This window comes from Elephas maximus, chromosome 2, assembly GCF_024166365.1.
Source record: "Elephas maximus indicus isolate mEleMax1 chromosome 2, mEleMax1 primary haplotype, whole genome shotgun sequence".
NCBI lineage: Eukaryota > Metazoa > Chordata > Mammalia > Proboscidea > Elephantidae > Elephas > Elephas maximus.
The window spans coordinates 87,083,264-87,109,997 of NC_064820.1; the positions used below are offsets into that span (position 1 = coordinate 87,083,264).

The 26,734-nt window shown below is 38.4% G+C and overlaps 1 protein-coding gene across 9 annotated transcripts in view; it reads left to right on the top strand.

The window, feature by feature from the left end:
• Window positions 1-26,734, top strand: part of ATG10 (autophagy related 10) — a 421,428-nt gene that overhangs the window by 18,399 nt on the left and 376,295 nt on the right. For 7 of the 9 annotated variants that reach the window (XM_049867036.1, XM_049867061.1, XM_049867030.1 and 4 more), the window contains exon 2: window positions 6,716-6,835. In XM_049867036.1, coding sequence (XP_049722993.1) covers window positions 6,728-6,835 — 108 coding nt within the window. In that variant the 5' untranslated portion in view covers window positions 6,716-6,727. Of the gene's footprint in view, window positions 1-4,609; window positions 4,690-6,715; window positions 6,836-26,734 lie in introns of those variants that run through there. The other 2 variants (XM_049867045.1, XM_049867082.1) reach the window with 2 other exon arrangements.

Here is a 26,734-nt window from a genome sequence, read left to right on the forward strand (position 1 = left end):
TTTATTGTAGTGTGCCATCCAGTTGATTCCAACTCATAGCAACCCTATTGGAAGGAGTAGGACTGTCCCATGGGATTTCCAAGGCTGTAATCTTTATGGAACCAGACTGCCACATCTTTCTTCCTTGGAGCTAGAGCGGCTGGTGGATTCGAACTGCTGACTTTTCAGTTAGCAGCTGAGCACTTAACCACTGCTCCACGAGGGCTCCCTCTCAATTATTAGGCCTCTTATATTTAGACTTTGGTGCATTCTGTTTCCTTTGTCTCCCTTCTTTTGCTTAGTTATCTCCTATTCTTCCTTTTTAGTGTCTTCTTAGATGTCATCGTCTCAACTTGTGTCTGCACAGAAGAACATTTTTTTTTTTTAAGCGGAATTCTATTTATAACCTGGAGATCTCACTTATGTTTCTGAAACATATAATGACTGCCCCAAGGGAAGCCCCTATATTTTATCTTCTCTTCTGTACTTACCTTCCTGTACATGATGCTTTTTCTTCTCAAACTTGTTCTCCCACTATTCCCCCACCCTCTTTGATTTTCCATTGTGATTTCAGGACCACATATCCATGGTAAACAAACACACCTAAGCCTTTAACCCAGCATTTCCTGTACAACATTCTGTAGAATAAGTTGTGAAAAAGTGTTCCCAGGAAGAAGTGTTCTATGGTCCAAAGAGTTGAGAAGCCCTGGTAGAGCTTTAATGTGCATTCTGAATCTCTGAGTTGGAGGTGAAGAGGGGATATAGTTTGGATCATTTCCCACCCTGAATCTCATGTGATGTTAACACAGTCAAAGAACAGTCCATCTGCCAACTAGTTTTAGAGGAAACTTGGTTCTTAGAAAAAATATTGAAGCCTTTAAGTAGAAGTCATTTTTTCCTCCACCCCACAAAGCTCAGGGTATGGAGATTGCTGGTAGCCACTTCTACCCCAGGACCACTTTTAGCCTGCTGCTTCTCCAGCTTCCCTGCTTCTACCAGATTCAGATTCAGCAAAGTAGGTTTTTTTCTCACATACCGTTCTGTCCACTGGTAGTGGCTGCCTTTCACACTGTCTTGAGAAGGAATCCAAGGCTGGGTTCTGGTTCCTCAGGAACACCTGTATGAGTTGGTTAGTGATTGTTCTGTGTGGACTCAGCATCGTGTACCATTTGCCCCCATCACTTACGAATTTCCCTGTTGGTTTTCCGTATTCTTTGAAGATCTCGTCACCACAGCAAACCTCAGGATAATCCAGAGTGACTTCAGTGTCCATGTGGAAAACACCAAACGTCATAGCCTCATTTTTTAAAAAACTTCCTGAACTGTAGTGACCCTCATCTCCAAGCTGCTTTATATACCCACTGTCATGGCCACAGCTGAGTCCTTGTCAAGTTCTGAAATCTCATATGCTTCCAATTATTTCATTTTCCTCTCTTCACTACTGTTGTTCTTAGCCCAATAGGGTTTCCTAAGGCTGTGCTCTTTACAGAAGCAGACTGCCACATCTTTCTCCTGTGGAGTGGCTGGTGGATTTGAATCGTCAAACTTTCAGTTAACTGTACAACCAGGGCTCCTTTTGTGCTACATGCAGGTACTATTAAAATGTAATGCAACAAGATACACTTTGTACTTGGAATTGAAACTATTTCTGCAGGTCACCTTTCAGCCAAATAAAAGTTTGGCTTATAAAATAAACAGTATCACCAGTGAGTAATGTGCTCCCTTAAACAATTAACTGTATAAGACCAAATGGTCAACAGTTACCCAGAAACAAAGATGAGAATGCAAGGAGGGGAAAGGAAGCTAGATCATGGAAACAGAACAAACACAATGGAAATAATGAGAATGCTGATACATGGTAAAAATTATAAACAATGGCATGGAACAATTTGTGTAAAATTGTTATAGGGGAACTTAATTTGCTATGTAAACTTTCACCTGCAACACAATAAAATATTATTTAAAAAAATAATATGGAATGGGAAAATTATAAAATTAGTCAATGAATTAAAAAATATTAAATTAATTAATCCATCCATTCATTCTTGAGCAAATATCTATTATGTGCCCATTATGTGCCAAAGTCTCTGCTAGAAGTAAATTGGTGCTTAATACCATTTACATACCTCTCGGGCAATTTAACTTGACGGAGCAGGCTGTTGAAATACGCCCCTTGAGAGGACTCTGGCAGCTGCTTGGGATGAAGATGGTATATAAAAACCGCTCGAATCAGTGACTGCAAATATACTTTATTATGGCTACAGTTAATATTCAAGAATGATAAGCAGTACCTTATTTATTCCATTTCTACCCATTTATCCTTTCCATAAATTTTAAAGAGAGAGTTTAATATCTTTTCCTGTATAGGAAACTCCAATGTTCATTATGATACTATTCATTGATGCAATGTTTGAATGAAGCTGTCTTTTGTGAAAACCATTGAACAAAGCCCAGATTTCCATTTATAGCTGAATTGAGAAGAAAGTTACAAATGTACATTTACTTTATGAACCACCTTAGTAGGGGGTTCCAGGAGACCAAAGTTGAGATAAATCGAAGGAAAATAGCAATGCTGAATGCAAATATCTTAAAGGACCATTTGCCGTGGGGTCATTTAGCCCCACTTATTTTCGTGAACACAGCACTATGAGGCATCCCGCGATGGGCTTAGTTTTCAGTAGTGTTTTTTTTTTCTTTGAAAAGAGAGTGCAGGTTAGGGAAAGGATAAAGCTTGGCAGAAAGGACTCCCCTAGAAAAAAAAAGGCCAAAGCAAAAACCAAACCACTTGCAGTTGAGTTGATTCTGACTCATGGTGAGCCTGTGTGGCAGAGGCTAATAAAATTGGAGTCCGAGATTGACTTCTTGTTGATACTTATAAACTCCTTGGAAGAGGATACAGGATTAAAGTGAAGGAAAACTCAAGCAGAAGTGCCTAACTGAGCCTCCTTCCTGGTGTACCAAACTTAAAACAAACAAAAAAACCTGTTGCCATCTAGAACTGCCCAGTAAGGTTTATAAGGAGTGACTGGTGGATTTGAACTGCTGACCTTTGGTTAGCAGCTGAGTTCTTAACCACTGTGCAACCTGAGCTCCATTTTGTTGTTGTTGTTGTTAGGTGCCATTAAGTTGATTCCGACTCGTAATGACCCTATGCACAACAGAATGAAATACCTCTGGTCCTGCACCATCCTCACAGTCGTTGCCATGCTTGTGCTCATTGTTGCAGTCACTATGACAATCCATCTCATTGAGTGTCTTCTGCTTTTTCACTGACCCTCTACTTTACTAAGCATGATGTCCTTTTCCAGTTGATAGATCCCTCCTGATAACATGTCCAAAGTATGTGAGAAGTAGTTTCGCCATCCTTGCTTCTAAGGAGCATTCTGGCTGTACGTCTTCCAAGACAGACTTATTTATTCTTTTGGCAGTCCATGGTATATTCAATATTCTCCAACACCACAATTCAAAGGCGTCAAATCTTCTTTGATTTTCGTTATTCATTGTACAGCTTTCCCACGCATAGGAGGTGATTGAAAACACTGTCGCTTGGGTCAGGTGCACTTCAGTCCTCAAGGTGACATCTTTGCTTTTCAACACCTTGAAGAGGTCTTTTGTAGCCGATTTGTCCAATGAAATGAGTCTTTTGATTTCTTGACTGCTGCTTTCATGGGTATTGATTGTGGATCCAAGTAAAATTTTGCTTGCATGTGATATTAATGATATTGTTGGATAATTTCTGCTTTGGTTGGATCACCTTTCTTGGGAATAGGTATAAATATAGATCTCTTTTCAGTCTTTTGGCCGGGTAGCTGTCTTCCACATTTCTTGGCATAGACGTGTGAGCAGTTCTGGCGCTGTATGCGATTGTTGAAACATCTCAATTGGTATTCGGTCAATTCCTGGAGCTTTCAGTGCAGCTTGGACTTTTTCCTTCAGTACCATCAGTTCCTGATCATATGTTGTCTCCTGAAATGGTTGACTGTTGACCAATTCTTTTTGGTATAGTGACTCTGTGTATTCCTTCCATCTTCTTTTGATGCTTCCTGCGTCATTTAATATTTTCACCGTAGAATCCTTCAATATTGCAACTTGAGCTTTGAATTTTTTCTTCAGTTCTTTCAGCTTGAGAAATGAAGAGCATATTCTTCTCTTTTGCTTTTCTATCTCTAGGTCTTTGCACATGTCATCATAATACTTTACTTTGTCTTCCTGAGCTGCCCTTTGAAATCTTCTGTTCAGCTCTTTTACTTCATCACTTTTTCCTTTTGCTTTAGCTACTCGACTTTCAAGAGCAAGTTTCGGAGTCTCTTCTGACATCCACTTAGGTCTTTTCTTTCTCTCCTGTCTTTTTAATGACCTCTGCTTTCTTCATTTATGATGTCCTTGATGTCGTTCCACAACTTGTCTGGTTTTCGGTCATTAGTATTCAATACATCAAATCTATTCTTGAGGTGGTTTCTAAATTCAGGTGGGATATATTCAAGGTCGTACTTTGGCTCTTGTTGACTTGTCCTAATTTTCTTCAGTTTCAACTTGGACTTGCATACGCGTAATTGCTGATCTGATCTGCAGTCGGCGGCCCCTGGCCTTTTTCTGACTGATACTGAGCTTTTCCTTCATCTCTTTCCACAGATGTAGTCGATTCGATTCCTGTTTATTCCATTTGGTGAGGTCCATGTGTATAGTAGCCATTTACGTCGGTGAAAAAAGGTATTTCAATGAAAAAGTCGTTGGTCTTGCGAAATTCAATCATGCCATATCTGGCATCGTTTCTATCACCGAGGCCATATTTTTCTACTACTAATCCTTCTTCTTTGTTTCCAACTTTCTCATTCCAATCACTAATAACTATTAGTGCATCCTGATTGCATGTTCCATCAATTTCAGACTGCAGAAGTTGGTAAAAATCTTCAGTTTCTTCGTTTACCTGTTGAGCTGTTGCCGTTGAGTCAATTCCGACTCATAGCGACCCTATAGGACAGAGTAGAATCACCCCATAGAGTTTCCAAGGAGTGCCTGGTGGATTCGAATGGCCGAACTTTTGGTTAGCAGCTGTAGCAGTTAACCACTATGCCACCAGGGTTTCCTTTTTCACTTAGGGACACTTAAAAAAGAATTAGCAGACACAGTCCCTGTAAGGCAACAATAAAAAATCACACTAAAAATAGGTCAGTAAATGGGGATAATATATTAGGTATATTCATAGGGCAGGAGGATGTCAAAGCATATCTGATTGAGGAGGCTTTGAGGAAGAGGGCTAAGGATCTATTGGATCCCATTGGTAATGGGGGGAGGGGAAAGTCTCTGAGATTTTGTGTCTGTCATCATATTTATAACCTCTCTTTGATAAAATCTGTATTTTAGTACCTCTGGAAGCACCAGACTAGACAATCTAATTAGTATATTTGATATAATTTTTAAACTATCCAGAGTGCCGAAGCCCTCCAGGAAATCTGTTAAAGACAACAAACAAACAAACAAACTCACACCACTGAATTCTTAAATATCAGAGTGTCACTTTTATTAAGAATTAAATACCAAGAATGTGCAGTTGTTTGTGTTTCTAAATATCCTTTCCTTTTTTTATTAAAAAAATTAGTTGTAACATTTCATGAAGAAAAAGTATAGCAACTGATATGTTAGGGAAAAAAATTATAGCACTCTACTGATTTCAGGGTATTCAGCGATGTATCAACTATTGATAGGCACTGCAGTCAACACACCAAAGACTCATATTCCTCCAAGCATTTAACAGAGAACTGACTACAGTCAAAGCAGAACTAGGAGCTGTAACAAAGAGTTAATAAATGTGTCCCTTTGAACATAGAACAGAGGCAATATATTTCCGTGTAAAGGCTTTGGGCAAGTTATTGAAACTCTGTATGCTCCACAAATGATAGCTATTATTTGATTTTTAGTTTCAGCAATCTAAAAATTCTGTTCTAAGACAGATTCTTAATTTTTTCTTACTCAAATAACTTGTGTATTTTAAAATATAGGTGATATACAAGAAATTCTAGTTTAATGAAATCTGTTGGAAGTTTTCAAACATGATTTCTTTAAAAATATTTTTACTGTGCTTTAAGAGAAAGTTTACAAATCAAGTCAGTCTCACATACAAAACCTTATATACACCTTGCTATATACTTCTGGTTGCTCTCCCCTTAATGAGGTAGCACGCTCCTTCTCTCCACCCTGTATTTCTGTGTCCATTAAGCCAGCTTCTATCCTCCTCTGCCCTCCGGACAGGACCTGCCCATATAGTCTCATGTGTCTACTTGATCCAAGAACCCCCTCCTCACCAGTATCATTTTCTGTCTTATAGTCCAGTCCAATTCCTGTCTGAAGAGTTGGCTTCGGGAATGGCTCCTATCTTGGGCTAATAGAAGGTCTGGGGACTATGACTTCTGGGGTCAAACACGATTTTTATAACTGGAAAAAAAAAAACAGTAAGGATTTATTTTGTATTTGACATTACCCTTGTCATTATAAAAACCATAGGTGTGCAATTGTTACAAGTCTAGGGTTTTCTGGCATTGAGATTGATAACATTTTGTTCCTGATAGAAAAATGCATGGGGTGAGAAAGATGGAAACAAAACAATTTTTCGAATGGCGCTGAGGTAGTTTTCCCTTCTAGATCCCAAATTTCGGTTTGTTAAAGGACATAAGCAAATAAGAATTCCTTTCAGTATTCATTCCACAGCTAATATTAATACTTGGTTTTTACATTGCAGTTATCATTTAACATGGAAGAAGATGAGTTCTTTAGTGAAAAAACATTTCAGTATTATTGTTTGGAATTCATTAAGCATTCACAGCAGATAAGTGATGGTTGGGAATGGAAAACTTCAAAGGTAAGAACAGAAATTTTTATTTCTTTATTTAAATGGAGGTTTTGGTGATTTTTGTTGTTTGTTTTTGCTATGTAAAACCTCAGTAATTGAAACTAATGTATGAAAGTTAGTTTGATTTAGTAAAAGGTCTAATTTGAGGAATGTTTTAAAACAGATGTCTGTTTTATTACTTCAGCTATATATACTCATTATAATTAGACTAATGAAGAATTATCTAGAAAAGTCCTTAGGTGACCTGTTTTAATTTAATAGATAAGAATGCTTAGCATATTAATTATCAGAATGTAAACAGATGCTTCTGTGGTGCTTCAAGCCGTTTGTTTACACTGCTAATTTTCTTAGGAAACTACTTTTGTCCAGAGAGTGAAAAGATAATCCTGAAGCCAAACAATCAGAAATTCTGAAAATATTGAAGACTGTATTAACTGGGAATATCTTAATAATGTAAATCCATTCCAAAACATTTTTTTCTATTCAGTAATAATAATGTAGGAAACCCTGGTGGCGTAGTGTTAAATGCTAAGGCTGCTCACCAAGGGGTCGGCAGTTTGAATCCGCCAGGCACTCCTTGGAAACTATGGGGCAGTTCTACTCTGTCCTATAGGGTTGCTATGGGTTGGAATTGACTTGATGGCACTGGGTTTGGTTTTTTTTTTTGTGTGTGTGATAATAATGTGAAAAGCCTGTACTCTTTTATTTCCACACATAGAATTAGTAGGTTTCTCTGCCAAAAGCTTTTTAAGGGTTCCTTGAAATCCCTTTCTTAGAGAATAACTAAGTTTTCTCTACTTGACATTTTATCTGATTCCTGAAAGAGTGATGAACCCCAATTCTGTGCTGATTGGTTCTGTTTCCTAAATGCATTCTGAGAGATTTCAACAGTTCTGACCTGATTCCTATGATTCAGAACTAGGACAGTAAGATGCAGGTTTTGATCAAGTTCAGAATGTCACTTCCTTTTGGGTCACCTTCTGGCTAAGTAAGGTTAGTGAGGGTGGTTTGTGGGCTGGTTCAGAGGTATAGGGTTAGTTTCTCATGGTAGACTCTAGTCCTGCTGTCCAAGTTAGTGACTGGATAAATCTACCAGCCCCTAGGGAGTCTCCTGGTCTAGGATAACAAGACCTTCCTAGTACCTTTTATTTTGTTCCTGGGTATTTTATTATTTTGTTTGGAATTTTCATTTATCCTATTTCTTCTGTAATTATTGCTGATATATAAAAGAATGGTTAATTTTTGTATATTAGTTGTATAACCGTTCAGTTACTGTTTTGGATTGAATTGTGTCCCCCCAAAATGTGTGTCAACTTGTCTAGGCCATGATTCCCAGTATTGTGTGGTTGGCCACCATTTTGTGATCTGATGTAATTATCCTGTGTATTGTAAGTTCTAACCTTTATGATATTAATGAGACAGGATTAGAGGCATTTATATTAATGAGGCAAGATTCAATTTACAGGATTAGGTTATATCTTTAGTCAATCTCTTTTGAGACATAAAAGAAAGAATTGAGCAGAGAGGGTAGGGACTGCATACAATCAAGAAAGAAGAACCCAGAGGGGAATGCGTCATTTGGGTCCGGGGTCCCTAGGCTGAGAAGCTCCTAGACAGGGGAAGATTGATGACAAGGACCTTCCCCCAGAGCTGAAGAGAGAGAAAGCCTTACCTTGCAGCTGGCACCCTGAATTCAGACTTCTAGCCTCCTAGACTGTGAGAGAATAAATTTCTCTTTATTAAAGACATCACTTGTGGTATTTCTGTTACAGCAGCACTGGATAACTGAGACAGCTACCTTACTGAATTCTTCTATTAGTTTTCATAGTGTCTCAATGGTTTCTCTTGGGTCTACTAGGTATAGTGATATCACCTACAAATGAAGAGTTTTTCTATTGTGTTCTTTGCAATATTTCTTTTTTTTATGCATTGACTAGAAAATGTCAAGGCTCCCTGGGTGGTACACTTATCTACTAGCTGAAAGGTTGGCAGTTCAAACCCACCTAAAGGAGCCTCAGAAGATAGCCCTGGTGATCTGATTCTGAAAGATTACAGCCTTGAAAACCCTGCGGAGCAGTTCTACTCTACTTGCATGGAGTCTTCATAAGTTAGAATTGACTCACGGACAACTAACAACAACAACAACAACAGAAAATATCAAGTACTTGTGATAGCAGGTCTCTTGGTCTTGAGCCTGATTTTGATATTATTGCATTGGGCGTAGAATGACCCATAATAAATTGCGTGATTATTATATTGTAAGGCTTAAAATTTCAAGTGCTGCCCTAACTTAAGCTCTGAGCTTCACAGAGCTCCAAAGACCTAACCATGAGTTCCACTGTTCTTGCCAGATATGCCCCCTACCCAGTGGAAAAGGCTGTCCACCTAACTTGTTGCCCTATTAGAACCTTAAGGGGTTGGAAATGTTGCATACGGAGGAACAGAGAGAATTATCTTGCCTAGATACCAATGGCTTCTAGCTCCACTGACATAACACTGATTTAGAAGAATTCACCTTATTCTGTTTAACTGCAGGGGTAAGAGCTGTTTTGAAGAGTCAGTATATGCAAACTATGCTTAGCTCAAAGCTTAATATGTACTTTTCTCAAGAAATAGCAATGATTGTTATTATTTTTATTATCACATGGTTGTTCATTTAAAGTGCCTGTCATAGTACGTGTTACATAGCATTGTAGCAAATTAGGCAAATACCCAACATTGTAAAGAAGAAAATACTCAAAAGCAAAAAATCTATTAACATTTTTCTGTATTAACTGTATTTACATATATACATATACATGATAACCCAGAACCCCAGTGCCGTCGAGTCGATTCTGACTCATAGCGACCCTGTAGGACAGAGTAGAACTGCCCCATAGAGTTTCCAAGGAGCACCTGGAGGATTCGAACTGCCAACCCTTGAGTTAGCAGCCGTAGCACTTAACCACTACACCACCAGGGTTTCCACATATACATGATATATATGTAAAATGTGAATTATATGCTATATATAGAATTATTGAATATATATATTTTTCATTTCTCTCATGGTGTTTTTTGCTTTACAATGTTTTATAAAAAATATTTTTATGTAGTTAAATTTATCAGTCTTTCATTTATTGCCTCTGGATTTTGAGTCATAGTTAGAAAATCTTTCCTTTCACTGAAATTAAATAGGAATTCACCCATGTGTTCTAGTACTTGTATGGCTTTTTTTTTTTTTTTTCTTCCGTTTAGATTCCTGATCATTTTGAGTTTGATCTTTTGTGTAATGTGAATTACGGATATAATTTCATCTTTTTTAAAATGACTACTTGGTTGCCCCAATTCCATCTTTATTAAAAAGTCCGTCTTTGCCCCGGTGATTTGAGATGTACTTTTATCATATATTAAACTTCTATATGTATGTGATTTATTTCTGGAATGTCTATTCTGTTCTACAGGTCTCTTTGTCTATTTATGAGTCAGTGTCACACTGTTTTAATTATAGAGGCTTTATGGTATATTTTAATGTCTGGGAGAGTTAGTCTTCTCTTGTAGTTTTTCCTTTTTAGTGTTTTTCTGGCTGTTCTTGCATGTTTGTTTTTCCGTATGAACTTTTGTAAAAAAAAAAACAAAACTTGTCTGTAAATAACTTAGGGAGAACTGACACCTTTATATTGTTGAGTTGTCCTGTCCCAGAACAAAGGACGTCTTTCCATTTGTTCATGTCTACTTTCATGTCTTTCAGGAGTGTTTTAAAGTTTTCCTTAATAAGTTTCATGCATTTCTTGTTCAATTTGTTTCTAAGTATTTAATTTTTTTGTTGCTATCGTAAATGGGATTTTTCTTTACTGTTATGTCATCTAACTGGTTATTGTTTTCGTATATGAAGGCTATTGATTTCAGTATGTTAATTTTACATCCTATTATCTTACTGAATTTTTTATTGTTTAAGTTACTTTTATCATTGAATCTTGGGGATTTTTCTAAATGTACTATCGTATACTTGTACATGGAAACCCTGGTGGCGTGGTGGTTAAGTGCTACAGCTGCTAGCCAAAAGGTTGGCAGTTTGAATCCACCAGGCGCTCCTTGGAAACTCTACGGGGCAGTTCTACTATGTCCTCTAGGGTTGCTACAAGTCATAATCGACTCGATGGCAGTAGGTTTGTTTTTTTTTGGTTTTTGTATTTGTACATATACTATCATATACTTGTACATATTTTCACTCCCTCTTTACCAATTCTTATTCCTCTAATTGATTTCTCCTGTCCGATTGTATTGGCGGATATCACTAAAGTTGCTACAAGTCATAATCGACTCGATGGCAGTAGGTTTGTTTTTTTTGGTTTTTGTATTTGTACATATACTATCATATACTTGTACATATTTTCACTCTCTCTTTACCAATTCTTATTCCTCTAATTGATTTCTCCTGTCCGATTGCATTGGCATTTATCACTAGTACAGTGGTAAATAGTATTGAAGATAGTGGACATCCTTGCCTTATTCCTAATCTTAATGGAAATGCCTCTAGTGTTTCTCAATTAAGTAATATAATTCCTCTAGGAGCCTTGGTGGTGCAGTGGTTAAGTGTTCAGTGCCTAACCAAAAAAGTTGGCAGTTCAAATCCACCAGCTGCTCCTTGGAAACCCTATGGGGCAGTTCTACTCTGTCCTATAGGGTCTGCTGTGAGTCAGAGTCGCTTGATGGCAATGGGTTAGGACTGAAGTATATATATATTTTATCATGTTAAGAAAGTATCCCTCAAGTCTTACTTTTTTGAGTGTTATATATATTGTCTGTTATCCAGACTGGCTGCACAACCTTGTATCACCAACAATAGTGCACGTGTTTGTCAGTTTATCCACAAACTTGCCAACACTGTTTTTTTTTTTTTAAGTCTTTTTAATGTTTACCAGCCTGATAAGTAAAAAAAAAAAATGACATCTTGTTTCAGTTTTCATTTTTTAATGATTTGGGAAGTTCAACACATTTTTACATCTTTATTTATCATTTTTGTTCCCTTTTTGTAAAGTACCTATTCAAGTCCTTTGTTTTACTTCTATTGGGGCATTTTTTCTTAGAAATTTATAAATTCTCTTCTTACTCTGTGGATATGAATCTTTTACCTGTCATATATGTTGCAAATATTTTTCTCAGCTTATTTACATTTTGCATACAAAAGTTTAAAATTTTATGTAAACAAATTTATTGATCTTAAAACAATCTGTAATGTTATATGCTGTCATAATATATATACCATGATATCTTAATCATGTGGTCTGAATCAGGAAGCTTAAGGCATAGTTGCATTTCCCAGTGGAAGAGATTAACAACCTTACCAGAATATATATGATAAAAACTGTGACTATTATAACAACTAAATAGAGGCAAAATTAAACTGCAAGATCGATAATTCTTAGAAAAATCTAAAATTTAAAAATAAATCAGAATTTAGAAAAATTATTAGTATGCTTATGGTAATAACAATGATTGTCAAAACAACTAAACACAAGCAAAATTATTCTTCAAGTTTAATAATTCCTTTAAAAAGAACCATTTTAAGTAAATGAGGAAAACTTTCAGTGGCATGATCATGGTAGCAGTATGGATTTTGAATCTTCCCCAAACTCCGCATAAAAACAAAACAACAACAAAAAGAATAGAAGAAGGAAACATATCAGAGGTGGAGCCAAGATGGTGGAATAGACAGACGCTTCAGTCGAGCCCTCTTTACAACAAAGACTGGAAAAAACAAGTGAAACGAGTATGTTTGTGACAAGCTGGGAGCCCTGAGCATCAAAGGCAAGCTTAGACAATGAACTGAGGGGCAGGGGAAGGAAGAGGCTGTTCAGAAGTGGAGAGGAGTTACCAGACCTGAATCGCGGGGAGCCCTCAGGCACCATTCCTGGAGGGGTGGCGGCGGCGGCGGCAGCAGGCTGGTACTAGCGTTTGACTGCAGTTTCCTCAGGGAGGAGCAGCCAGCTGCACAGCCTACTCACACCTCCGGAACCTGAGGAGAACGGTGCGCTCCCGGCAAAAGCTAAGTACTTGCGCATATTTTACCACCGCCACCCCCAAGCCGGCTTCGGTGGCTGAATCCCTGGGCCTGAGATAGACCCTGGTGAGCACCTAGAGCCATCCTCCCGGCCTTGGAGAAGGAAAAAATTTGCAACTAGGGGGAAAAGATAATTTGCTAGCTCCATTAACCAGGGGAGCTCAGGACAGAAGCAGCTCCTGTCCAGGCATAAACCATCTGTGGACCTTGAGCACCTTTCCCTTCTGCATGGACCCGTGTGGGCCTATTTTGGGAGAATAGGCCCTTGTTGGCAGACTCCAGCCATTTCAGCTGTGCAGTGGAGAGGTGGGTGTTTGATGTTTGACATTGCTTTGCCTATTAAACAAGGTTGTCACCTACCCACATCAGGGACCTAAGGACTGGTAGCTCCACTCAGGTCACCCAGCCACTCACGACAAGGGTCCAAAGATAACTGGTACCTCCCAGTCCTTACAACCAAAAACTTTGTGTGCCCATGGTCCCTCTGCAGAACCCACCCACCAGCATGTTCTAGGGAACAGAGACGCGTTTTCCTCAGAGGCACTTGGGGGTCGGTTCTCAGCCCCCTGCCTTGTTCAGAGCATGACCCTCTGCTACAATCAGATACTGGTATATACGCCAATCACCCCTGCCCCTCTAAGACTGTAGGACAGAGCCTGTACCACACACTTGAAATCAGCTACCTGGAAACCTGAGCTGAATTCATACAAGAAAACTGAATGGACTCCTAGACTGATATACCTGATAACAGCTGTAGCCAGCTGGGGACAGGACACCAGAGCTCCAAAGGCGAAAATAATCAAGCTAGCTCACTCAAGCAACCCATACGGGTATACCAAAACAAAACAAAGCAAGCAGCTACGACACAGTAAGCAAGCATAAACTAATACAATAATTTACAGATTGTTCGGAGACAACAGTGAACATCAAGTCACATAAAGAAACAGACCATAATCACCTCAACAGGCACTGAAAACAAAGAATCCAGGGATCTTCTAGATGAAAGTGCATTCCTGGAATTACCAGATGCAGAATACAAAAGTTTAATATGCAGAACCCTTCAAGAGATCAGGAGGGAAATGAGGCAATACGCAGAACAAGCCAAGGAACACACAGATAAAGCAACTGAAGAAATCAGAAAGATTATTCAGGAACATAATGAAAAGTTTAATAAGCTGGAAAAATCCATAGACAGACAGCAATCAGAAACTCAGAAGATTAACAATAAAATTACAGAAGTAGACAACTCAATAGAAAGTCAGAGGAGCAGAATTGAGCAAGTATAGGCTAGAATTTCTGAACTCAAAGCTAAATCACTTAGTACTAATATATTTGAAGAAAAATCAGGTAAAAGAATTAAAAAAAAAAATGAAGAAACCTTAAGAATCACGTGGGACTCTATCAAGAGAAATAACCTATGAGTGATTGGAGTACCAGAACAGGGAGGGATAACAGAAAATACAGAGAAAATTGTTGAAGATTTGTTGGCAGAAAACTTCTCTGATATTGTGAAAGATGAGAAGATATCTATCCAAGATGCTCATCGAACTCCACATAAGGCGGATCTTAAAAGAAAGTCACCAAGATATATTATAATTAAGCTTGCCAAAACCAAAGGTAAGGAGACAATTATAAGAGCAGCGAGGGATAAAAGAAAAGTCATCTACAAAGGAGAGCCAATAAAAATAAGCTCAGACTACTTGGCAGAAACCATTCAGGCAAGAAGGCAATGCGATGACATATTTAAAAAATTGAAGGAAAAAAATTGCCTGCCAAGAATCATATATCCAGCAAAACTGTCTCTTAAATATGAAGGTGAAATTAAGACATTTCCAGAAAAGCACAAGTTGAGGGAATTTGTAAAAACCAAACCAAGACTACAGGAAATACTAAAGGGAGTTCTTTGGTTAGAAAATCAATAATATTGGGTATGAACCCAAGACAAGAACACTGGGCAGAGCAACCAGAAGTCAACTCAGACAGGGAAATCCAAAAAAAAAAAAAAAAGCCCAACACAGGGTAATGGCGATGTTATTATATAAAAGAAGACAACGTTAAAATAATAAAGAGGGACTAAGAAATGTAATTATACACCTTTCATATGGAGAGGAAGATATGGCGATACAAAGAAATAAAAGTTAATTTTAAATTTAGAAAAATAGGGATAAATAATAAGGTAACCACAAAGGAGAGAAACTATCCTACTCATCAAAATAAAATACAAGGGAAAAATACAGACATAGCAGAAACAAAATCAACAACAACAAATATGAGGCAAGGACAATATATAAAGAAAATCTACTCAGCACATAAAATCAAGTGGGAAAAGGAAACTGTCAACACACAAAAAAAGACATCAAAATGATAGCACTAAATTCATACCTATCCAAACGCACCAATAAAGAGACAGAGAGTGGCAGAATGGATTAAAAAACAACATCCGTCTACATGCTGCCTACAGATACACACCATAGACTTAGAGACACAAATAAACTAAAACTCAAAGGATGGAAAAAAATATACCAAGCAAACAACAATCAGAAAAGAGCAGGAGTGGCAATATTAATTTCTGACAAAATAGACTTTAAAGTTAAATCCATCAGAAAGGATAAGGAAGGACACTATATAATGATTAATGGGACAATACACCAAGAAGATATAACCATGTTAATTATTTATGCACCCGATGACAGGGCTGCAAGATACATAAAACAAAGTCTATCAGCGTTGAAAAGTGAGATAGACAGCTCCACAATAATAGTAGGAGACTTCAACACACCACTTTTGGTGAAGGACAGAACATCTGGAAAGAAACTCAGTAAAGACATGGAAGATCTGAATGCCACAACCAACCAATTTGACCTCATAGACATACACAGAACACTCCATCCAACAGCAACCAAGTATACTTTCTTTTCTAGTGCACATGGAACATTCTCTAGAATAGACCACGTATTAGGTCATAAAGCAAGCTTTAGCAGAATCCAAAACATTGAAATATTACAAAGCACCTTCTCTGACCATAAGGCCATGAAAGTGAAAATCAATAACAGGAAAAGAAATCAAACACTTGGAAACTGAACAATACCCTGCTCAAAAAAGACTGGATTATAGAAGACATTAAGGATGGAATAAAGAAATTCAAAGAATCCAATGAGAATGAAAACACTTCCTATCAGAATCTTTGGGACACAGCAAAAGCAGTGCTCAGGGGCCAATTTATATCAATAGATGCACACATCCAAAAAGAAGAAAGGGCCAAAATCAAAGAATTATCCCTACAACTTGAACAAATAGACAGAGAGCAACAAAAGAAACCCACAGGCGCCAGAAGAAAACAAATACTAAAAATGAGAGCTGAACTAAATGAAATAGAAAACAGAAAAACAATTGAAAGAATTGACAAGACCAAAATCTGGTTTTTTGAAAAACTCAACAGAATTGATAAACCACTGGCCAAACTGGCAAAAGAAAAACAAGAGAGGAAGCAAATAACCTGAATAAGAAATGAGAGGGGCAACATTATAACAGACCCAACTGAAACTAAAAGAATCATATCAGATTGCTATGAAAAACTATACTCAAACAAATTTGAAAACCTAGAAGAAATGGATGAATTCCTAGAAACACACTACCTACCTAAACTAACACAAACAGTGGTAGAACAACTAAATAGACCCATAACAAAAGAAGAGATTGAAAAGGTAATCAAAAAACTCCCAGTGGAGGAAAGCCCTGGTCTGGACAGCTTCACTGCAGAGTTCTACCACACTTTCAGAGAAGAGTTAACACCACTACTACGAAAGGTATTTCAGAGAATAGAAAAGGATAGAATACTACCAAACTCATTCTGTGAAGCCATGTCCCTGATACCAAAACCAGGTAAAGACACCACCCACCCACTAAACCACTGCCGTAGAGTCGATTCTGACCCATAGCGACCCTGTAAGACAGAGTAGAACTGCCCTGTAGAGTTTCCAAGGAGCGCCTGGCGAATTCAAACTGCCGACCTCTTGGTTAAGAGCCTTACTTAGCACCTAACCACTACGCCACCAAGGTTTCCAAAGATACCACAAGAAAAGAAAATTATAGACCTATATCCCTCATGAATGTAGTGCAAAAATCCTCAACAAAATTCTAGCCAATAGAATTCAACAACATATCAAAAAAATAATTCACCATGACCAAGTGGGATTCATACCAGGTATGCAGGGATCGTTCAACATTAGAAAAACAATGTAATCCACCATATAAATAAAATGAAAGACAAGAATCACATGATTTTATCAATTGATGTAGAAAAGGCATTTGACAACGTTTAACACTCATTCATGATAAAAACTCTCAGCAAAATAGAAGTAGAAGGAAAATTTCTCAACATAATAAAGGGCATTTATACAAAGCCAAGAGCCAACATCACCCTAAACGTAGAGAGCCTGAAAACATTTCCATTGAGATCGGGAACCAGACAAGGATGCCCTTTATCACCACTCTTATTCAACATTGTGCTGGAAGTCCTAGCCAGAGCATTTAGGCTAGATAAAGAAATAAAGGGCATCCAGATTGGCAAGGAAGAAGTAAAAGTATCTCTATTTGCAGATGACATGATCTTACACACAGAAAACTCTGAGGAATCCTCCAGAAAACTACTGAAACTAATAGAAGAGTTCAGCAGAGTATCGGGATACAAAATAAACATACAGAAGTCAATTGGATTCCTGTACACCAACAAAAAGAACATAGAAGAGGAAATAACCAAATCAATGCCATTTACAGTAGCCCCCAAGAAGATAAAATACTTAGGAATAAATCTTACCAGAGATGTACAAGACTTATATAAAGAAAACTACAGTACACTTCTGCAAGAAACCAAAAGAGACTTACGTAAGTGGAAGAACATACCTTGCTCGTGGACAGGAAGACTTAACGTTATAAAAATGTCTATTCTTACAAAAGTGATGTATACAGTTAATGCAATTCTGATCCACATCCCAACGACATTCTTTAATGACATGGAGAAACAAATCCCCAATTTCATATGGAAGGTAAAGAGGCTCCGGATAAATAAGGCAGTACTGAAAAAGAAGAACAAAGTGGGAGGCCTTACTTTACCTGATTTTAGAACCTATTATACCGCCACAGTAGTCAAAACAGCCTGGTACTGGTACAACAACAGATACATGGACTAATGGAACAGAATTGAGAATCCAGACATAAACCCATCCGCATATGAGCTGTTGATATTTGACAAAGGCCCCAAAACAGTTAAATGGGGAAAAGACAGTCTTTTTAACAAATGGTGCTGGCATAACTGGATGTCCATCTGCAAAAAAATGAAACAAGACCCATACCTCACTCCATGCACAAAAACGAGCTCAAAATGGATCAAAGACCTAAATATAAAATCTAAAATGATAAAGATTATGGATGAAAAAATAGGGACAATGTTAGGAGCCCTAATACATGGCATAAACAGTATACAAAACATTATAAAGAATGTAGAAGAAAAACTAGATAACTGGGAGCTCCTAAAAATCAAACACCTATGCTAATCCAAAGACTTCACCAAAAGAGTAAAAAGGTTACCTACAGACTGGGAAAAAGTTTTTAGCTTTGACGTTTCCGATCAGTGCCTGATCTCTAAAATCTACATGATACTGCAAAAACTCAACTACAAAAAGACAAATAACCCAATTAAAAAATGGGCAAAAGATATGAATAGACACTTCACTAAAGAAGACATTCAGGTAGCTAACAGATATATGAGGAAATGTTCACGATCATTAGCCCTTAGAGAAATGCAGATCAAAACTACAATGAGATTTCCTCTCACGCCAACAAAGCTGGCATTAATCCAAAAAACACAAAATAATAAATGTTGGAGAGGCTGTGGAGGGATTGGAACACTTATACACTGCTGTTGGAAATGTGAAATGGTACAACAAGTTTGGAAATCGATTCGGCACTTCCTTAAAAAGCTAGAAATAGAACTACCATACGATCCAGGAATCCCACTCCTTGGAATATATCCTAGAGAAATAAGAGCCTTTACGCAAACAGATATATGCACACCCATGTTTATTGCAGCACTGTTTACAATAGCAAAAAGCTGGAAGCAACCAAGGTGCCCATCAAAGGATGAATGGTTAAATAAATTATGGTGTATTCACACAATGGAATACTATGCATTGATAAAGAACAGTGATTAATCGGTGAAACATTTCATAACATGGAGGAACCTGGAAGGCATTATGCCGAGTGAAATTAGTCAGTTGCAAAAGGACAAATATTGTGTAAGACCACTAGTATAAGAACTTGAGAAATAGTTTAAACTGAGAAGAAAACATTCTTTTGTGGTTATGAGAGGGGGAAGGGAGGGAGGGTGGGAGAGGGGTATTCACTAATTAGTAGATAACTACTTTAGATGAAGGGAAAGAGAGCACACAATGCATGGGACGTCAGCACAATTGGACTAAACGAAAAGCAAAGAAGTTTCCTGAATAAACTGAATGCTTTGAAGGCCAGTGTAGCAGAGGCAGGGGTCTGGGTACCATGGTTTCAGGGGACATCTAAGTCAATTGTCATATTAAAATCTATTAAGAAAACATTTTGCATCCCACTTTGAAGAGTGGCGTCTGGGCTCTTAAACGGTAGCAAGCAGCCATGTAAGATGCATCAACTGGTCTCAACCCACGTGGATCAAAAGAGAATGAAGAACACCAAGGACACGAGGCGATTATGAGCCCCAAAGACAGAAAGGGCCACATGAACCAGCGACTACATCATCCTGAGACCAGAAGAACTAGATGGTGCCTGGCTACAACCAATGACTGCCCTGACAGGGAACACAACAGAACCCCTGAGGGAGCAGGAGAGCAGTGGGATGCAGACCCTAAATTCTCATAAGACCAGACTTAATGGTCTGAGACTGGAAGGACCCTGGAGGTCATGGCCCCCAGACTTTCTGTTGGCCCAGGACAGGAACCATTCCTGAAGCCAACTCTTCGGACAGGGATTGGACTGGACAATACTTTGGAGAGGGATGCTGGTGAGGAATGAGCTTCTTGGATCAGGCGGACACTTGAGACTGTGTTGGCATCTCCTGCCTGGAGGGGAGATGAGAGGGTGGAGGGGGTTAGAAGCTGGCGAAATGGACACAAAAAGAGAGAGTGGAGGGAGAGAGTGGGCTGTCTCATTTGGGGGAGAGTAATTGGGAGTGTTTTTTTTTTTTTTTTTTTCAGCAAGGTGTATATGGGTTTTTGTGTGAGAGACTGACTTGATTTGTAAACTTTCACTTAAAGTGCAATAAAAATTATGAAAAAAAGGAAAAAAAAAGAGAATAGAAGAAGACAAAACTGATTGACAACATATTGAAGCCAATGAGGTGACAAGAAATCACTAAGAACTAGAATTCAGCTATTTGTGGCCATACGCCATAGTAGCAGGAACTGTGTAAGATTCATAACTGTGAGGATGGAGCAGCTAAAAGTAAAAGGGGGCTGTCAATGTATCCGAAAAGCTGTGGAAATAAAATATTGTCAATAGGACAATATTCTCCAAAAGGAGAAAACTACACCCTGAGTAGAAACCTGGGTGAAAACCACTGGTAAAAACTGGAAATATTCCTCACATGCTCTAAATTGTAGATGAGTGCAAAACAGTGCACAAAGACATAGGATAATTGAATGTTACTGTTTCAAGAATCTTGGAAATAGTTAACAAGACACTCTTCCAGAAGAAAAGAGCCTTTATTTACCCTTGGGGAAAACTTCTGAGAACAGAAACCAAAACGGACAGGACAAGAACACTAACCAAAAAGAAACCCATTGCCATCGAATTGATTCCGACTCATAGTGACCCTATAGGACAGAGTAGAGCTGCCCCATAGAATTTTCAAGGAGAGCCTGGTGGATTCAGACTGCTGACCTTTTGGTTAGCAGCTGTAGCTCTTAACCAAGAGGTATACTTTGGGTTGAGGTGGGGCTCAGAAATTGATCTCAGAAAGTACCCTTAAAGAGTACAGATGTCTACAACTGACAGCAAAATTTTCCTGAACAGAGTTAGCTTTGACAGACTGATGACTACACAGAAAAACCATATTTTATTGTTACCTCAAAGTAACAATGGATGAGGGGTCCTGGGAAAGCCACTTCAGGCCATCATTTACCCACTTTTCAGCTTTATAGTTACCTCCTTATGGCACAGAAAACCTACCTTATTTAAACATGGAAAACAACAATAACAAAATATGCTCTAGCCTCATGCAAAGTTGTTATAAGAAAAATACACGAAAATTGTTGTGGGGTGCTGTAAAGTCAGTTCCGACTTACAGTGACCCTGTGTACAACAGAATGGAACACTGCCTGGTCCTGTGCCATCTTCACAATCTCTGTTATGCTGAGCCCATTGTTGCAGCCACTGTGTCCCTACGTCTTGTTGAAGGTCTTCTCTTTCATTGACCCTTTACTAAGCATGATGTCCTTCTCCAGGGCTTGGTCCCTCCTGTTAACGTGTCCAAAGTAAGCAAGACATATGTCACTACCCCACTTCTAAGGAACATTCTGGCTGTACTTCTTCCAAGACAGATTTGTTTGTTCTTCTGGTAGTCCATGGTATATATGGTATTCTTTGCCAACACCATATTTCAAAGGAAACAATTCCTCTTCGGTCTTCCTTATTGATTTTCTAGCTTTCATGTGCAAAAATTCTCACAGCCGGACCAATAAGCAACATCATGATAAACAGAAAATATTGAATTGTCAAGGATTTCATTTTACTTGGATCCACAATCAGCACCCATGGAAGCAGCAGTCAAGAAATGCTGCATTACATTGGGCAGATTGGCTGCAAAAGACCTGTTTACAGTGTTCAAAAGAAAAGATGTCACTTTGATGACTAAGCTGTGCCTGACCCAAGCTATGATATTTCCAAGCGCCTTACATACATGATAAGCTGGACAATGAATAAGAAAGACTGAAAAATTGACACATTTGAATTATGGTGTTAGCAAAGAATATTGAATATATATGAATATTAATGTAGTAAATGTAGTAAAATATTCCAAGAAAAGATTTAGAAGAATAGATAAAAATTGTGTTCTAACATTATAGTGCATCAATTTGAATAATAGTCAAATTAAATGGTCTTCCTTTTAGGCCTGTGGATATTAACCTATCACCAAAAGCATTGTACTTCAGGATGGATTTTGATATGTTCTTTTTGACAATGAATGCAATGCCATTCTTCTTCAAGTTGTCATTCCTGGCATAATAGACGACATGATTGTTTGATTCAAAATGGCCAATACCAGTCCATTTCAGTTCACTAATGCCTAAGATATCAATGTTTATGTATTCCATTTTGTTTTCGACAATTAATTTTCCTAGATTCATACTTTGCACATTCCACGTTCTGATTATTAATGGATGTTTGCAGCTGATTCTTCTCATTTTGAATTGTGCCACATCAGCAAATGAAGGTCCCCAGAGCCTGACTTCATCCACATCGTTAAGGTCGACTCTACTTTGAGGAGGCGGCTCTTCCCCAGTAGTCTTTTAAGTGCCTTCCAACCTGGGGGGGCTCCCCTTCCGGCGCTATATCAAACAGTGTTCCCCTACTATTTATAAGGTTTTCACTGGCTAATTTTTTTCAGAAATAGACTGCTGGGTCCTTCTTCATAGTCTGTTTTAGTCTAGAAGCTCAGCTGAAATTTGTCCACCGTGGGTGACCCTGCTGGTATCTGAATACCAGTGGCGTAGCTTCTAGCATCATAGCAACATGCAACCCCCCACAGTAGGACAAACTGACTGTCTGAAATTGATCGAACATACATTCAGGATACATTGATAATTACTGGAGATTGGAATGTGAAAGTTGGAAACAGAGAAGAAGGATCGGTAGTTAGAAAATATGGCCTTGGTGATAGAAATGATGTCAGAGATCACATGATAGAATTTTGAGAGGCCAACGACTTCTTCATTGCAAATACCTTTTTTTACCAACATAAATGGCGACTATACACATGGACCTTGCCAGATGGAATACACAATAATTAAGTCGACTACATCTGTGGAAAGAGATGATGAAAAAGCTCAATATCAGCAGTCAGAACAAGGCCAGGGGGTGACTGTGGAAAAGAACATCAATTGCTCATATGCAAGTTCAAGCTGAGACTGAAGAAAATTAGAACAAGTCCACAAGAGCCAAAGTACAACCTTGAGTATATCCCACGTGAATTTAGAAACCATCTCAAGAATAGATTTGATGCATTGAGCACTAATAACTGAAGACTGAGTTGTGGATGACATCAAGGACGTCATACGTGAAAAAAGCAAGAAGTAACTACAGAGACAGGAAAGAAAGACAAGACCAAAACGGATGTCAGAAGAGACTCTGAAACTTGCTCTTGAACACTGAGCAGCTAAAGCAAAAGGAAGAAATGATGAAGTAAAAGAACTGAACAGAAGATTTCAAAAAGTGGCTCAAGAAGACAAAGTAAAGTATTATAATGACATGTGCAAAGAGCTGGAGATAGAAAACCAAAAGGGAAGAACACACTCTGCATTTCTCAAGCTGAGAGAACTGAAGAAAAAGTTCAAGCCTCGAGGTGCAGTAGTGAAGGATTCCATGGGGAAAATATTACACGACGCAGGAATCATCAAAAGAAGATGGAAAGAATACATAGAATCCTTATACCAAAAAGAATTGGTTGAAGTTCAGCCATTTCAAGAGGTAGCATATGATCAGGAAACAATGGTACTGAAGGAAGAAGTCCAAGCTGCACTGAAGGCTTTGGCAAAAAACAAGGCTCCAGGAATTGATGGAGCATCAATTAAGATGTTTCAACAAACTGATGGAGTGCTGGAATTGCTCACTTGTCTTGCCAAGAAATTTGGAGGACAGCTACCTGGCTAACTGACTGAAATGGATCCATATTTATACCTATTCCCAAGAAAGATGAACCAACCAAATGTGGAAATTACCAAACAATATCATTAATACCACCTGCAAGTAAAATTTTGCTGAAGATCATTCAAAACTGGCATCAGCAGTACATTGATAGGGAACTGCCAGAAATTCAGGCCGGATTCAGAAGAGGACTTGCAATGAGGGATATCATTGCTGATGTCAGATGGATCATGGCTGAAAGCAGAGAATACCAGAAGGATGTTTACCTGTTTTATTGACTGTGCAAAGGCACTCAACTGTGTGGATCATAGCAAATTACGGATAACATTGCGAAGAATAGGAATTCCAGAACAGTTAATTGTGCTCATGAGGAACCTGTACATAGATCAAGAGGCAGCTTTTCGGACAGAGTCAGGGGATACTGCATGGTTTAGTCAGGAAAGTTGTGCATCAGGGCTGTATCCTTTCACCATACCTATTCAACCTGTATGCTGAGTAAATAATCTGAGGAGCTGGACTATATAGGAAGAAGGATGAGGCATCAGGACTGATGGGAGACTTATTAACAACCTGCATTATGCAGATGCCACAACTTGCTGAAGGTGAAGAGGACTTGAAGCAATTACTGATAAAGGTCAAAGACCACAGCCTTCAGTGTGGATTACACCTCACCATAAAGAGAACAAAAATCCTCACAACTAGACCAATAAGCAACATCATGATAAACAGAGAAAAGATCAAAGTTGTCAAGGATTTCATTTTACCTGGATCCATACTCAACACCCATGGGAGCAGCAGTCAAGAAATCAAAAGATGCATTGCATTGGGCAAATCTGCAGCAAAAGACCTCTTTAAAGTGTTAAAAAGCAAAGATGTCACCTTGAAGACTAAGGTGTGCCTGACCCAAGCCATGGTATTTTCAATCCCAGCATATGAATGCAAAAGCTGGACAATGAATAAGGAAGACCAAAGAAGAATTGATGCCTTTGAATTGTGGTGTTGGCGAAGAATATAGAATATACCATGGACTGCCAAAAGAACGAACAAATGTGTCTTGGAAGAAATACAACCAGAATGCTCCTTAGAAGCAAGGATGGCGATACTGTGTCTTACATGCTTTGGACATGTTGTAAGGAGGGATCAGTCCCTGGAGAAGGACATCACGCTTGTAAAGTACAGCATCAGCAGAAAAGAGGAAGACCCTCAACAAGGTGGATTGACACGGTGGCTGCAACAATGGGCTCAAGCATAAGAATGATTGTGATCATAGTGCAGGACCGGCTAGTGTTTCGTTCTGTAATACATAGGGTCGCAATGAGTTGGAACTGACTTGACAGCACCGAACAACAATATTATTGTGGGCTAAAAGAAATTAAGAAAATAATTAAAGGTTTGAAAGAGCAGAATATAAGAAACAAGAAGTGAGACAAAAATAGGCATATTTCAGGAAAGAATTGGGAAAATTTAAAAGTATACTAGATGAATAAAGTAAGAAATAAACAACTTAGAAATCACAGTAAGGGTAATATAAGATGGAAAGGAAAATAAGTTAATTAACAAAGAGATAAAAAGCATTTTAAATATGTATGTGTGTGTATATATATATGTATGTATATATATGTTGCTGTTGTTAGGTTCCATTGAGTTAGTGGCAACTCACAGCAACGAAGACCAAAACAAAACACTGCCCAGTTCTGAGCCATCCTCACAATCATTGTTACGTTTGAGCCCATTGTTGCAGCCACTGTGTCAATCCATCCTGTCAAGGGTCTTAGTCTTTTTCATTGACCCTCTACTTTATCAAGCATAATGTCCTTCTCCAGGGACTGTTTCCTCCTAATCACATGTCCAAAGTATGCTAGATGAAGTCTAGCCGTTCCCACTTCCAAGGAACATTCTGTTTGATTTCTTCCGAGACAGACTCAATCTTCTGACAGTCCATGGTATTTTCAATGTTCTTTGCCGATACCATAATTCAAAAGCATCAATTCTTCTTCAATTTTATTTATTCATTGTCCAAGTTTCGCATGCATATGAGGTGATTGAAAACACCATGGCTTGGGCCAGGCACACCTTAGTCCTCAAAGTGACATCTTTGCTTTTGAACACTTTTAAAGAAGTCTTTTGCAGCTGATTTGTCCAATGCAATGCATCCTTTGATTTCTTGACTGCTGCTTCCATGGGTGTTGGTTGTCAATCCAAGTAAAATGAATTTTTTTACAACTTCCATCTTTTCTGTTTATCATGATGTTGCTTATTGATCCAGTTGTAAGGATTTTTTTCTTTTTGTTGACATGTAATTCATACTGAAGGCTGTGTATGGTCTTTGATCATCATCAGTAAGTGCTTCAAGGTGTCTTCACTTTCAGCCAGCAAGGCTGTGTCATCTGCATGTTGCAGGTTAATGAGTCTTCCTCCAATCCTGATGCTTCATTCTTCTTCACGTAGTCCAGCTTCTAGGATTACTTGCTCAGTACACAGATTGAGTAAGTACAGTGAAAGAATACAATTCTTTCCTGATTTTAAAGCATGCAGTGTCCCCTTGTTCTGTTGGAATGACTGCCTCTTGGTCTATGTACGTGTTCCTCATGAACACAATTAAGTGTTCTGGATTTCCCATTCATTGCAATGTTTTGCATAATTTGTTAGGATCTATACAGTCCAATGCCTTTAGATACTCTCTAAAACACAGGTAGACATCTTTCTGGTATTCTCTGAATTCGGCTTGAATTTCTACCAGTTCCCTGTTGGTGTACTGCTGTAACCATTTTTGAAGTATCTTCATCAAAATTTTACTAGCGTGTGACATTGATAATATTGTTCAATAATTTCTGCATTCAGTTGTATCACTTTTCTTTGCAATGGGCACAAATATGGATCCCTTCCAGTTGGTTGGAAACCCTGATGGCATAGTGGTTAAGTGTTACGACTGCTAACGAAAGGATTGGCGGTTCGAA